We start from the raw sequence: 14,403 nt of genomic DNA, 5'->3' as shown, positions 1-14,403 counted from the left end.
TGATAGGGCCCCGGTTCTATGAGGCTGGAGAATCCCCAGACCTGGTTAGACAGCGCCTAGATGATACCACTTCCCGGCGGGCACCAAGCGAAGCTGCGGTGAATCCCTGACTCCGGGAAGGTGCGTATCTGCCATGGCCACTCATAGAATCATTGAATCTCAGGGTTGGAAGGGACCTCAGGGGGTATCTAGTCCAACCCCCTGCTCAAAGCAGGACCAATCCCCAATAAAATCATCCCAGCCAGGGCTTTGTCAAGCCTCTAAGGAAGGAAGGAGATTCCACCACCTCCCTAGGGAACCCATTCCAGTGCTTCAACACCCTCCTAGAGAAATAGCGTTTCCTAATATCCAACCTAAACCTCCCCCACTGCAACTTGAGACCATTGCTCCTTGTTCTGTCATCTGCCACCACTGAGAACAGCCTAGCGCCATCCTCTTTGGAACCCCCCTTCAGGTAATTGAAAGCAGCTATCAAATCCCCCCTCATTCTTCTCTTCTGCAGACTAAACAATCCCAGTTCCCTCAGCCTCGCCTCATAAGTCATGTGCTCCAGCCCCCTAATCATTTTTGTTGCCCTCCGCTGGACTCTCCAATTTCTCCACTCCCCAGCACAGAGGGCTTCCTGCCTCCTGCTTCCCTGGAGCTTGGCCAATTAGGCTGGAGCTGGCTGGAGCATCCCCAAACCTTGCCTGGCAGACAGGGCTTGGAGCTGGCCTGGCCCTGCAGAGAACCTGGGGATTTGGGATCCAGCTGGCTGGGTGGATTGGAAATCTCTGAAAAGCGGGCCCTGCGTGCTCCCCAAAATCATGCAAAGCTTAGCCCTAAATGCCTGGGGCTTTGATCATGCTGTGCACTCACCTGCTAAGAGCAACAGGAGGAGACACTCTCCCAGCCTCTGCATTGCAGCTTGTGGGGGGCTGGCTCTGCTTAGCCGGCTCTCTGGGTGTCTCCAGCACTGGTTGCTAAGTCTCTGACTGACCCTCCAGCTGAGATCTAGACAGCGTGTCTTCTAACCTCTCTCCCCACCTCTCTGCGCTGTGCAGAGACTGAGCTTCCTGCCACAGCACCAGCATGACCTACTCAGCAGGGAAGCAAAGAGTCAGAGCGTCTCCAGCCAGGCCCCTGCTCTCCAGTAATGACACCTGGAGCTCAGGGCACTTTAATGGGTTAAGGTGGATATAATCCCCTTTTTACAGATAGGGAAACCGAGGCACAAAGAAGCAACTAACTCAAGGTCACCCAGTGACTCAGCAGCAGAGCCGAGAACAGAGCTCTGGAGTTCTGGCTCCCAGCCCAGTGCTCTGACCATAAGAACAGCCAGACTGGGTCAGACCAATAGTCCATCCAGCCCAGTATCCTGTCTTCTGACAATGGCCAATGCCAGATGCTATGAACAGAACAGGGCAATTTATCAAGTGATCCATCTTCTGTCAGACAGAGGTTTAGGGACACCCAGAGCATTACTGACCATCTCGGCTAATTGCCATTGATGGACCGATCCTCCAGGAACTTATCTAATTCATTTTTGAACCCAGTTACAGTTTTGGCCTTCACAGCATCCCCTGGCAATGAGTTCCACAGGTTGACTGTGCGCTGGGTGAATACTTCCTTCTGTTTGTTGTAAACCTACTGCCTATTCATTGGATGATTCTTGGGTTACGTGAAGGGGTAAATAACACTGCCTTATTCCACACCCTTCATGATTTTATAGATCTCAATCATATCCTGTCCCCCCTTTTCCAAGCTGAGCAGTCCCACTTGTTTTAATCTCTCCTCCAATGAAAGCTGGTCCATACCCCTAATCATTTTTTATGCTCGTATCTCTGTACTTCCCCCCACCCCAGTTTATCATCTTTGAGATGAGGCACCAGAACTGCAGGCAGTATTCAAGGTGTGGGCCTACCACAGATTCCTTTAGTGGCACTGTGATATTTTCTGTCTTAATATCTATCCTTTTCCTAATGGTTTCCTAACATTCTGTTTGCTTTTTTGACTTCTGCTGCGTGTTGATCTCCAGGCCACCCTCTGCCCCAGAGCTGGAACAGAACCCAGGAGTCTTGGCTCCTAGTCCCGTGCCTGAACCAGGCAGCCAATCTCCCTTTTGCCTCACCCTACCCCACAGCCTCGAGTCTGGGGAGGAGGCGAGGTCAACGATCATTGGGATTTCAGCACTCCTATTCCCCTGACCCCGCAAAGTCCCTACAGCACCCCTGGCTGGAGTAAGCTGGGACTGGAGAAACCAGGAGCATCCTGGTCCCCCCTTATAGCTAATGGCCTCACAACATCCCCTTAGAGCGCCCCCTTCTGGGAGAGGCAGGCATTGGAGGGCCCTGGGTTTCCCCACCAGCTGACTTTTCTAGGTTACTCTCAACATGGAGGCGAAGTCTGGGAGCAGCCCTCCCCAGAGCCGAGTGATGGGACTGGAGAGAGTGCACGTTCTTCAGAGAAGAAAGCGAGAAACTGAAACACCCCCTTATCCCGCCATGAGCATCAGGCCTGGCGCTCCCACTCGCAGACGCAGCCTTTGAGGCAGACCACAGAACGTGGTCTCATTTAGCAACATGTAGTTCAGTGACCAAAGAGAGCTCACAGAACTAGAGCACCTGGAAATGACGTCTTAGCTGTGCAAATTGCACCCACAAGCTGCTACACAGGGTCACCGGAGGCAGTCGCCTCTGCATTGACTCACACTGGCCCAGCTCAGCGAGAGCCAGGCTGTTGCACCAGATCATGTCCACCCTGCACAGGGGCAGATAAACCCATGCACAGAATTACCCCCATGTTGTGTGCTCAGTCACCCCTGTCCCATGGGTACAGACACTGAATCCCCTGCCCCTTGCACACAGCTATAGTTTCGCTGCTACCAGCCTGGCTACACTCAGTGAGGTAGGGGGCAGACACCACACACCCTGTGATAGCGGGCCTGATGCCCCACCCTGCAGAGTAACCAGCCGGCGAGGGACAGGCTGCAAAAGTAACACCCACGCTGCGGAGCGATGCTCAGGCTCGAGCAAGGTGCCAGCCGCACAGAATCACACCCACCAGGCACACAGAGCCACAGGCATGGACACCACATCCTCAAAAGCGTGGGCGCCGTCCTTTGCTCATCCTACTAACGTGGACAGGTGCTAGCCAGCTCCCTACCCCCGCCACTGCCAGCAAACTCTAGCCCCCACCTCCCTGGACTGCTCTCTGCTCCCCCAGGCACCTCCCCACCCCGCTGCAATCCTAGCACCCCTTAGGGTGACCAGATGCCCTGATTTTATAGGTACAGTCCTGATATTTGGGGTCTTTTTCTTATACAGGGTCCTAGTACGCCCCACTCCCTGTCCCGATTTTTCACATTTGTTGTCTGGTGACGGTCACCCTAGTCCCCCCTACAGCACCATCAGCTCAGACACCCGAAGCAGGGCTGCCCCGAGGGCTCCTGCCTCCCCCCCATGCAGGGGTCAGAGCTGGGGGCCTCTCTAGGCAGGACCAGAGCGGGGGCTGTTATGCGCATCCCCCACCCCCCTTCTCGGGCAGGACTACACTTCCCAGGATGCCCGTGCACCTGCGCACTGGGAGGGCAGTGCAAGTTCCCAGGCTGGGGGGATTTGCGGCTGCTTTCCCACCAGCTTTGTGGATGCCGGAGGGGAAGGGCCGGGCCGGGCAGCACCCGGGCACACAGCCCTCGAGCCCCCGGGCGGCCGCTCTCTCCATGCCCCTGCACCCACCGCCACGGGCTGGGCTGGGCACGGAGCGCTGAAGATGGGGGACCAAAAGGTGAGGCTGGGTGGGGGATGCAGGCTCGGGAGAGCCGGCGCCAGGGGATGCTGCAGCATCTGTTCCAAGGGCTCGGGGATGCAGCGATCTGGGCCGTGCGAGCGTCTCATCCCCGGGCCGGGCCACGGGGAGCAGAGCGGAGATGGTCTCCGGCTGGCTGGCTGCCCCCCGCCCCCTTGCACACTCCCCCCTGCAGCCTGGGGGCTCGCCTGGCCTCAGCCATGTTCCAGCCCCGGGCTTTGCAGGGTCTGGTCTCTGCACAGGGATGGGGGGAGCAGGGAGGCTTCCCCCCTCCCTGGAGAGGCGCTGGGGGGGGGGGCTATGACTCCTGAGGGAGGGGCCTGGACTTGGCATAGGGGGTGTGGGTGATTCAGTGAACGTGCAACAAAGGAAGGGATGTAACATCCCTCCGCAGCTTCATCCCTCCAGGGAGATGAGGTTGGGGAAATATCCCCCTCGTCCCTTGCACGGTGGGGTTCAGAAATGAAAACAGCTGTGGCTGGACAGAACTACAGACACCCCCAGCCTATGACCACAGCTGGATGGAACTGCAGACCCCCACCTCCACACACACCTGGATGGAACTACAAACTCCCCCCCCCCCCGCCTATTACCACAGCTGGACAGAACTACAGACCCTCCTGGTGTATTCTCCCAGCCCCTGGCAGGACAGAACTCCAGACGCTCCCCTTTCCCAGCCTTCCAGGTCATTCTGTTGTAATGAGAGCAGATCCAGCTCCCTCAAATCTCCTACTGGCTCCAGTGGGGGTTCCCAGTGTGCAAGGAGTTTCTTTGGTGCTGAAAGTATTCCCCCAGGGAGGAAAGACGGGCTAAGCTCTGCCCCCGACTTGGCCCACGACCCTGGGACTGGATTAACATAGGCCGGTGAGAGTCTGCCCATGTGGCTCCAGTCATAGCGCAGGGCCTGCCTGGGTGACCTTGGCCTGCTCTGCAGAGGTGCTGAATCCCCTGGACTGCAGCTGGAGTTGTGGGGCCTCGTACTTCTGAAAACACCCACCCTCTGTGTGCCTCAGTTTCTCCATCTGCAATGGGGGAGGGTGTGATTCTCACACACCTCCTGGGCTGGGGACACATTTGAGCTCCACTAATGGAAGGTGCTGTGAAAATTCTAGTGCCCGTTGTTCGTTAGTAACACAGACCCCTGGCGAAGGTTCGTCTGGTGATGGTGGTGGTTTTTCAATCATGAATCAAAATGTAGGTACAAAAAGAGGCTCTGCTCTGTACAGGCACATCCCAGCCCCAGACAGTATTTTGATTATTTGCATGAGAGTGACATATAGAGACCCCCAACCCAGATTGGAGCCCCACAGTGCCAAGCCTGGCACAGACACCTACTGAGAGACAATCCCTGCCCCAAGGTCCTTACAGTCAAAATAGACAAGACACACTGCATGGGGAAGGGAAACTGAGGCACAGGGACGGGACTTGCCCAAGGTCACCCAGCAGGCCAGCAGCTGAGCTGGAATGGCACTGGGTGCCCTGTCCATAAGACCCCACAGCCTATAGCCTGGGGAAAAGAAATGCATTTGCCAGTCTGGTGGTAAATGTAATGTCTGTGTGTAAGCAGAGTAGGAAAGGGTCATACCTGGCATAAGAGAGCTGTGAGGAGAGAGACTAGGAGTCCAGACTCCTGGGTTCCATTCCTGGCCCCTCCATTGAGTTCCCATGTAACCTTAGGCCAGCTGTGCCTCAGTTTCCCCCGCTGTTTGTAATATCATGTTACTCCCCGAAAGTGCTGTCAGCCTAGGCACCTCATGTCTCGGGCATGTGTTGGGATGCTTGAATGGAAGGCACGAGGGGCAGCATGGCACAGCATGATGTGTTGTGTCCCTGTCCCAGGCGAGAGGCCCCCCGTGGAGATCTGAGCTGGGCCCTGAGGGACGGTGAATTGCCCTCGGCTCAGGAGTAGGGGTGGGGGTGGGAGCCCAGGGGTGCCTCTGATGGCAGGCCTTGGTGTTTTGGCCTAGGACGCCCTACGGAAGATCATCACCACGCTAGCCGTGAAGAATGAGGAGATCCAGAACTTCATCTACGCCCTCAAGCAGATGCTGCAGAACGTGGAGGTAATGGGAGGTCCCGCCTGGCACGCCTGGCTATGTAGGGCTCCCCCTGCCCCAACCCCTGCTCTGTGGGGGTTGGCATCACAGCACCCCGTCACCCTCCTGCATGACACTTCCTCCCATCATCTCCTTTGCATTGTGTTGCCATGACAGGACCCCTCCTCCACCAACCCCCCAGCATTGGCATGACAGTGTCCCTCCCCTTCCAGCCCCCCAGCGTTGGCATGGCAGCGCCCCCCCCATCACACCCATGCCCCTCACACTGGCACTGGCCTGGTGTTTCCTTGGGGATGGAATTCGCCACTTTTACGAGCGTCGTGAAGGGCGAAGCCGAGGGGCCCGTCCTGAGTCATCTGGCTGGGGCGGGGGGCCGCTGGGGCAGGGGCCGGGAAGGGGGTAGCTCAGTAAGCCCTGGCCGGGGTAGCCATCCTGAGCTGGGGCCTGCGCTGCTCTCCCCCGGCCCTTCTCCCCCAGGCGAACTCCACCAAGGTGCAGGAGGACCTGGAGGGGGAGTTCCAGTCCCTGTACTCCCTGCTGGACGAGCTGAAGGAGGGCATGCTCATGAAGATCAAACAGGACCGGGCCAGCCGCACCTATGAACTGCAGGTGAGATTCCCCCGCCCCCCTCTCCAGCCGAGCCCCTGGCTGCCCCCTGCCCGTGCTGCCCCTCACTGGGCCAGGCTCTCTCTGTTCCGCTGCAGAACCAGCTGGCGGCCTGCACCAAGGCGCTGGAGAGCTCCGAGGAGCTGCTGGAGATGGCCAACCAGACGCTGGAAGGGGCCGAGAACCACGACTTCAACCAGGTGCGCCCCCATTCCCCGCCCCCAGCTGGAGCCAAGGCCCCCTGTGGTGGGGCGGAGGCCAAGCTGGGGGGGGCGGGGTGTGCTAACCCTTGTGGTGCAGCAGTCGGGGGCACTTCGTGGGATGCCCCCTCCTGGTGTGGGGAGCAGCCTCCATCACTGGAGGAAGGGGAAGGCCAGACCTTAAGTGGGCGTCCAGTCTCTGGCATCCGTGATCCAGTGTCTGACACCCCCATGTCTCCCCCAGCTCCCCACCCCAGCCACAGGTGGATGCATCTGGGCTGCTGGTGTAGGTTCTCCAGGCCAGGCCACACTCTTTGCAGGGGACATGGGGCTTGGCCTGGTGCAGACTGTACCAGCACCCAGCCGTGTTCAGCCACGTAGGCCCAGGCTACGGGAAAGGTGAAGGGTGCAGCTAAGCGGGGGGGGCCCAGTGCAGAGGGTTATTAAATCCATGCCATGCATTGCACCGCAGGGAGGGACCAGGGTGGTGGGTCCATGGTGCAGGTTTGTCCCACTACAGTCCTCCTGGGGTGGCGGTCAAGATTTCATGCTCCTTATCTATTCCTGTCCTGGACCCCTGGCTATGCCCCCTACTCTGTTTTCCCTTACTATCACGAGCATTGCCACACTGGATCTTATACCGATGACCTCGCCAGTCTAGCCCCACCAGTGGATGCTTCAGACAAAGACCCCTTCTCCTCCGCACCCCGTAATGCCCTGGATTCTGCAATGTCACCCTATGGGGAGCAGACACCTTCCTGACCCCCGCCTCCCCGCAACCCAGAAGCATGAAGGTCGCTATACCTTGTAACTGTGGAGGCTGTGCTTATTCCTGGGAATTCCTACTCCTTTCTTGAATTTTACTAAGCTATTTGCCTCTGTAATCTCCAGCGGCAGTGAGGTCCGCAGGTTAACTCTGCGTTGGATTATATGATGATGTAGACTGGGATCACCCCATCCCGGGTGAGAAGGGAACTGCAGCTCCTGTGAAGGTAACTTAGGCCTGCCTCTACAGAGAAACGGGCCAGACTGGAGTCCTGGAATATAGCTTAAAACAGAGAATTTCTGATTTCAGGGAGACTTGGAGGTAATACCTAGTGGTAGAGCAGGAACCAAGCGGCGGGATTCTGAGTTTCTAGTCCTGGCTCTGGGATAGTGTTACCTAGTGGGTAGAGCAGAGGACCCGGGTTCTACTTCTGGCTTCGGGATGGGAATGTTGTCTAGTGGCTAGATGAAGGAGGTTGGGAGTCAGGACTCCTGGGTTCTCTTCCTGTCTCTGCCACTGACTTGCTCACCTGGGGAAAGCTGCTTTCTTGCTCTGTGTCTCAGTTTCCCCGTTGTGGATTTGTGTCCCTGACGGGCTCGGAGACCTTCCGCTAGGGAGCGCTACAGCAGCACAGAGTATGGTGATGATTATTTATAACGCACCTGGCTGCCCTGGCTGACTCTCTCTTCCTCTCTCTTTTTTGTTCCCTCTCTTCTCTCTCTCTTTTCCTCTCTGCTTCGAAGGCTGCCAAGCAGATCAAGGATAGGTACGGTGCCCGCTGCCCCTGTCTCTCACCCTGCCCCATGCCATCGCCTGCTCCTCACCGCTCGGCGTGCTGAGCCTTCTTACTAACATAGCGCAGGCTCGCAGGTAGCACCGTCCTCCCCCTGTTGCCCTGAGCCTGGGGGGTGAACCCCCAAGGCTGGAAAGGAGAAGGGGGCAGGATGTCCGGTCACTGAAGACGACCCCAGCATCCCTGGCGGGGAGAGGAGACCAGGGACACGTTGGGTCCTGGCTGAGTATGAACACAGATGGTGGATGGTCTCTGATGAATCTGGGTGCTTTCCGGCTCCCCCTAGTCTGCAGGGAATGGGGTGGGAGGGCTCAGCTGTGTGGGTGCATTCTGAGAAGGAGCCATTCTGACTCTTGTGCCGTCCCGTCCCCCCCAGCGTGACGATGGCCCCGGCGTTCCGGCTCTCGCTCAAGGCCAAGGTGAGCGACAACATGAGCCACCTGATGGTGGATTTCACCCAGGAGCGCCACATGCTGCAGTCCCTGAAATTCCTCCCAGGTAAATGGGGCCCCACCTGGTGCTAGGGCAGCCACCCTGGGCTGTCGTGGGTGCCAGAGGGTTTCCTGCAGCCAGGCTAGGCCATGCTGGGAAGACATGGGGGTTTGGGAGGGGCTGGCCCAGGCCGTGGCTGGTGGGGGGCGATGGGGTTTGGGAGGGGCCAGGCCGGGCTGTGGCTGGTGCGGGGTGGTGGGGTTTGGGAGGGGTCAGGCCGTGGCTGTGGCTGGTGGGGGGGGGTTGGGAGGGGTCAGCCCGTGGCTGTGGCTGGTGGGGGGTGATGGGGTTTGGGAGGGGCCGGGCCAGGCTGTGGCTGGTGGGGGCGATAGGGTTTGGGAGGGGCCGGGCCGGGCCGTGGCTGGTGGGGGCGCTGGGGTTTGGGAGGGGCCATGCTGAGCCGTGGCTGGTGAGGGACAATGGGATTTGGGAGGGAACACAAGGACCATGGCTGCCATCCCTTTGCTCTCCCACTTTCATCTAGTTCCCAGCGCCCCGGAGATTGACATGGCCGAGTCACTGGTGGCCGATAACTGCGTGACGCTGGTGTGGAGGATGCCCGATGAGGACAGCAAGATTGACCACTACGTCCTGGAGTACCGCAAGACCAACTTCGAGGGGCCCCCGCGGGTGAAGGAGGACCAGCCCTGGATGGTGATCGAAGGCATCAAGCAGACCGAGTACACCCTAACTGGTGAGGGGAATGGGGGCGCCTACTCACTGCAGCCCCAAAGGGATTGCTTACAGAGAATGGGATATGTGCACTGGCTGTGGGGGGAGCTCTGGCTGCTCCCATACCAGCCTGTCCCAGCAGGGGGCGCTGTATGGAGCGGGGCAGGAGCACTGGTAGTGGAGCCAGTTCCTGGCTACCCCTGTACCGGCTTCACCCAGCAGGAGGCGCTGTAGGGAGGGGGGCAGGAGCAGGGAGCAGGAGCAGGGAGCAGGAGCACTGGTAGTGGGGCCAGTTCCTGGCTACCCCAGTCCCGGCCTCACCCAGCAGGAGGCGCTGTAGGGAGGGGGGCAGGAGCAGGGAGCAGGAGCACTGGTAGTGGGGCCAGTTCCTGGCTACCCCAGTCCTGGCCTCACCCAGCAGGAGGCGCTGTAGGGAGGGGGGCAGGAGCAGGGAGCAGGAGCAGGGAGCAGGAGCACTGGATGTGGGACCAGTTCCTGGCTACCCCAGTCCCGGCCTCACCCAGCAGGAGGCGCTGTAGGGAGGGGGGCAGGAGCAGGGAGCAGGAGCACTGTCTGTAGGGGAAGATCCCAGCGACTCCGGTTCTAGCCTGTCCTACTAGGAAGTGCTGGAGGGTGCCTGGCGGAGGGCTGGCTGAGGGGGGCTTGCTGGCCCTGCTGAGCGCTGACATGGGCCCCCTGCTCCCGTCTAACCCTGGCGACTCCCCTCAGGGCTCAGGTTCGACATGAAGTACATGAATTTCCGCGTCAAAGCCTGTAACAAGGCTGTGGCGGGCGAGTTCTCCGAGCCGGTCACCTTGGAAACCAGAGGTGTGTTGGGGGGGGGAGGGGAACAGAATTAGGGGGTACAGTCTGCATCAGTGACACCCCCTGCCACTCCCATCCCACTCTCCTGGGTGGAGGCAGACCCCACTGGACACCCCCCAACACTCCCACACTCGCCTGCGAGTGACACCCATATGGCTGGGGGCATGGGGCAAGGCTGGGTGTGCCCTGCAAAGCCCCTGGCACCATGGGGCTGCCAGCCTATAGGGCAGCCTCTCCCTTACCCTGATTGGCACTGGGGGAGGACAGAGGGGTAAGGCACCCAGCGTGGGGACCCAGGGATCCTCAGCAGCACCTGCGAATTCCCTCCACCCCCCAGCTGGGACATCTCACTGACCTCAGTGATCCCCTGCATAGGTGGTGAGTCCCCCTTGAGATGGGGTACAAAGCTGGGGGAGGGGTCCTCCCTGCATTGTTTGGGGGGTGGGGTGGAGAGAAGGTGGAGCTATGGGGGGGCTTGTCCCTGGGGTAGGAGTGATATGGGATGGTGGGGAGCGGAGTTCTCCACAAGTTGGGGATGAGATGCTGGGGTGGGAGCAGGGAGCTGGTGGAGTTCAAGAGGATGTGGGAGAGGCTCCTGGCCAGGGTGGGATGAGATGGGGTGGTGGGAGTGGGGACCCCTGTGATGGGGGTGGGGCGGGATGTTGGGGGGGTAGCACTGTGGACGGGGCTTCCCCCAGGACAAGGGGGCTTGGTCCAGGTCTGACGGTGCCCGGGACTCCCTCCCCAGCATTCATGTTCCGCTTGGACGCCAGCACCTGTCACCAGAACCTGAAGGTGGAGGAGCTGAGCGTGGAGTGGGACGCCATGGGGGGCAAGGTGCAGGACATCAAGGCCCGGGAGAAGGACGGGAAGGGCAGGACGGCGTCTCCAGTGAACTCCCCTGCCAGGTAAAGCCCTGGCCCTCTGTAGCACATGCTCACACCCTGCAGGAGGGAGGGGACAGAGAAGCTGAGAATAGCCGGAGGCTCAGGAACAGACACATCCTGTCCCAAAGTCCTCAGCCTCCAGGCCCTGGGGCAAACCCAGCCATACAGCCAGGGGAGGGGGGCTGGAGTACAGGCTCAGTCATGGATCAATCCCCCGGGGCGGATCCAAGGGGGTCATGGAGGAAGCCGGGGTGCAGGACCCACCCTCTAAGCCGTTCTCAGGGGACAGGACCTGGGGAGCCTGGACCAAGCCAGGAGGTTGGGCCCTGGTCTGTCATTGAGAGACGGCAGAGTGAGGGCAAAGGCCAGGAAGGAGCCTCAGGGTGAGGGCGAGGGGACCCTGCCCTGGGGCAGGAAGCAGGCTGCAGCCTGTTTGCCTGTCCCACCTTCTGTAGGTGCCTGCAGTCTCCGAAGAGGATGCCTTCGGCCCGTGGGGGCAGGGACCGCTTCACGGCCGAGTCCTACACAGTGCTGGGTAAGGGGGCAGGGAGTCTCTGTGTGCAGGCGTGGGGCAGGTTACACTGTCATGGGGTGTGCGGAACAATGTCACCTCCTGCCGAGTGGGATCCCTGGGGGACCCATGAAACTCAGTCGCGTGTGCCAGGCGCTGGAATTAAAACCAGACTATGTGCTGGGGGGTGATCGGGGGGGTAAGGGGGCGGGGTGGCCAGGTGCTGGACTCCTGATCCGATTTAAAACCAGACTGTGCTGGGGGGCGATCGAGGGGTAAGGGGATGGGGCAGCCAGGCTCTGGCCTCCTGATCCAATTTAAATCCAGACTGTGTGCTGGGGGGCGATCAGGGGGATAGGGGGCAGGGCAGCCTGAGATCCCCGTGGCCCCTGCTCCCTCCACCCATACATGTGTGGGCGGGTGGGATCCCCGTGGGCACCCCTGACCCCCATCCCTCCGCAGGCGACTCACTGATTGACGGAGGAGACCACTACTGGGAGATGAGGTACGACCGGGACAGCAAGGCCTTCGGCGTGGGTGTGGCCTACAGGACCCTGGGCAAGTTTGACCAACTGGGCAAGACCTCATCCTCCTGGTGCATCCACCTCAACAACTGGCTGCAGGTCAGCTTCACCGCCAAGCATAACAACAAGGCCAAGGTCCTGGACATGCCCGTGCCCGACTGCATCGGCGTCTACTGCAACTTCCACGAAGGTGACGCGCGCGTGCATGCATGCGTGTGTGTGTCTATATATCCCAACAGAGTCCCCAGGAGGTAGCGGGGTGTTCTGTCCCCCCCTGCCCGAGAGCCCCTGCTTCTCTGAGCTGCCACCAGCCGGGAGCTGTGTCAGGGCACTGCCAGCTTCAGCTGATTCCCGCTGGTGACCTGGGGCTGGGCTGCCCGGTGGGATCCTGGCCCCTGCCTTTGGCCTTTTCCCGGATGGGGCTGCATCAGGGTAGAAATTCCCAGAACTGGGCAGCCCCTCTAGGCCGAAGGTTCCTTACCCAATCAGACGCTGACACGCTTCCCAGGCAGCTGGGGCTGGAACGGCAGCCTGGGAAGGGGGTTGCAGTTTCTCAGGCTGGGCTGGGTCTGACCCGAGGGCTGAAGGGGAGGCCAGGGGTGAGAAATCCCCCCCACTCCCCCGCACCGTACACCTTTGCTGGGCTGCTCAGCCCCCCTCTTCTGACTTTTCCTGTGTCTGCCCGCAGGTTTCCTGTCCTTCTACAATGCTCGAACCAAGCAGCTGCTCCATTCCTTTAAGGCGAAATTCACCCAGCCGGTGCTTCCTGCTTTCATGGTAAGGGGTTGTTCATGGGGTGGGGGACACTGTGGCTTGAGGCTCTGAGAGAGGAAGCTGGAGTCCAGATGCTCTTCTCTTCCTGGTCAGGGAGGGTTACTGCATGAGCCCAGCCCTTGGGGTGGTAATGGGGGTGGGAAAGGAGGAGGGTGGACCCCACTCCAGCCCCTCCCCCAGGAGGGCTCACTTTGCCTTGTTTCTGTCTCGTTTTCTGGGCCGGGGTCAGACCCAGCGCCCAGCAAAGCCCTCAAATGCTAGAGACTAGATGTAGATGGCTGGCAGAGGATGGCCCAGCTGCCTCTGCTGGGTCACTGCTGTGGGGGGAAGCTCGCAGCACCAGAAGGCCCAGCTGTCTTAGAATGGGCATAGCTCACCAGACAGTCTGCTAGCTTGGTGGCTATCAAACCGTGGTTTGCCGGGGGACAGCGAATGGGAGGGGAGGTTTTTACGGGACAATCTCTCACTGGTAATAATAATTAGTTTGATAGGGTGCTTTTCCTTAGACCGTCTCCAGGCACTTCACAATCTTTAACATATGCGAGGTGGACTGGGCTGCAGGAGATCTGTGTTCAAGTTCTGGCTCTGCCCCTGGGTGGACTCCGGGCAAGGCACTTTGCTCTTGCGTGCCTCAGTTTTCCTATCTGTAACATGGGGATAATCTTGCTCTGCCTCCTAAGGACGGGTGGGAGGTAAAAGCCATGGCCGGGAGCGAGGCACTCAGAGCGAGATAAATACCTGGCTGCCGTGACGCCTGCAGCCCCCGGTTTCCATGGATGTGGCATCCCCCGCACGCCATGTCTACTGGGGATGGCGCCCTCTGCAGGCGGCTGCAGTAACTGCCTCCTTGTCCTTTCTAGGTTTGGTGCGGCAGCTTCCACGTCTATTCTGGACTGCAGGTACCCAGCGCTGTCAAATGCCTCCAGAAGCGAAACAGCACCACGAGCAGCTCCAACGCCAGCCTGACTTAGACGCACGTGGCCCCCGGCACGGTGGGACCGGGCCACCTCCTGGCTCCCTGCAGCTGGGGAAAGATGCACTGGGGCCTGTTGAGTTTTCTTTCCTCCCAGTTCCTGGAAGGCTGCTCAAGGCGGAGAGGCTGGTGCTGCAGCGACTCGAACGCTCTGAGCGTACCGAGACTTACCTACGATTGTAAACCCCGCTCCCTCTCCCAGAGCGTCCCTTCCCGCCGCCTCACACTTGCCTTTAAGAGACAGGGGGACGTCCACGAGCCAGCCTTGGGCCAAAAGCAGGCCCTGCGGATGACCGCCTTTAAGCGCACCGGGATCTGGAGTCCAGGGGATGGGGCCTCCTCCGGCTGAAAGCGTTTGGTGGTTTTTGTGAGTTTTTTTTGGTCCTGGCAGTCATAAAACCCGACGCTTAAAGGTGGTCCCAGGAACGTGGGCACTCGTCTGCTTTTAGAGCCCGTTAGCCTCTTGGATGACAAAAGCTGCTTCTGGCCTTAATAATAAACCTAGCTCTAGGCATAGCCTTCCCCTCTGCTGTCTGG

At 59.7% G+C, this 14,403-nt stretch overlaps 1 protein-coding gene across 1 annotated transcript; it reads left to right on the top strand.

Annotated features, from left to right (window-relative positions):
- The first annotated feature begins 3,577 nt into the window (after nt 1-3,577).
- FSD1 (fibronectin type III and SPRY domain containing 1) lies at nt 3,578-14,372 on the top strand. The gene is made up of 13 exons (XM_030540764.1): nt 3,578-3,765; nt 5,754-5,849; nt 6,321-6,452; nt 6,548-6,649; nt 8,159-8,181; nt 8,585-8,706; nt 9,185-9,394; nt 10,102-10,200; nt 10,946-11,105; nt 11,540-11,619; nt 12,058-12,309; nt 12,808-12,896; nt 13,754-14,372. Exons 1-13 carry the CDS (start codon nt 3,751-3,753, stop codon nt 13,862-13,864), a joined length of 1,491 nt encoding a protein of 496 aa, XP_030396624.1. The 5' UTR covers nt 3,578-3,750; the 3' UTR covers nt 13,865-14,372.
- The last annotated feature ends 31 nt before the right edge of the window (nt 14,373-14,403 follow it).

This window comes from Gopherus evgoodei, chromosome 22, assembly GCF_007399415.2.
Source record: "Gopherus evgoodei ecotype Sinaloan lineage chromosome 22, rGopEvg1_v1.p, whole genome shotgun sequence".
Lineage (NCBI taxonomy): Eukaryota > Metazoa > Chordata > Testudines > Testudinidae > Gopherus > Gopherus evgoodei.
The sequence above is the reverse complement of the archived record's forward strand: the minus strand, read 5'-3'. Positions and strand labels throughout refer to the sequence as shown.

Excerpts from the sequence above, each read along its gene's own strand:
- FSD1 (XM_030540764.1), top strand. Across the intron at positions 8,707-9,184 it reads GTCCCTGAAATTCCTCCCAG|TTCCCAGCGCCCCGGAGATT; the intron begins GTAAATGGGGCC and ends ACTTTCATCTAG. Across the intron at positions 12,897-13,753 it reads CGGTGCTTCCTGCTTTCATG|GTTTGGTGCGGCAGCTTCCA; the intron begins GTAAGGGGTTGT and ends TGTCCTTTCTAG.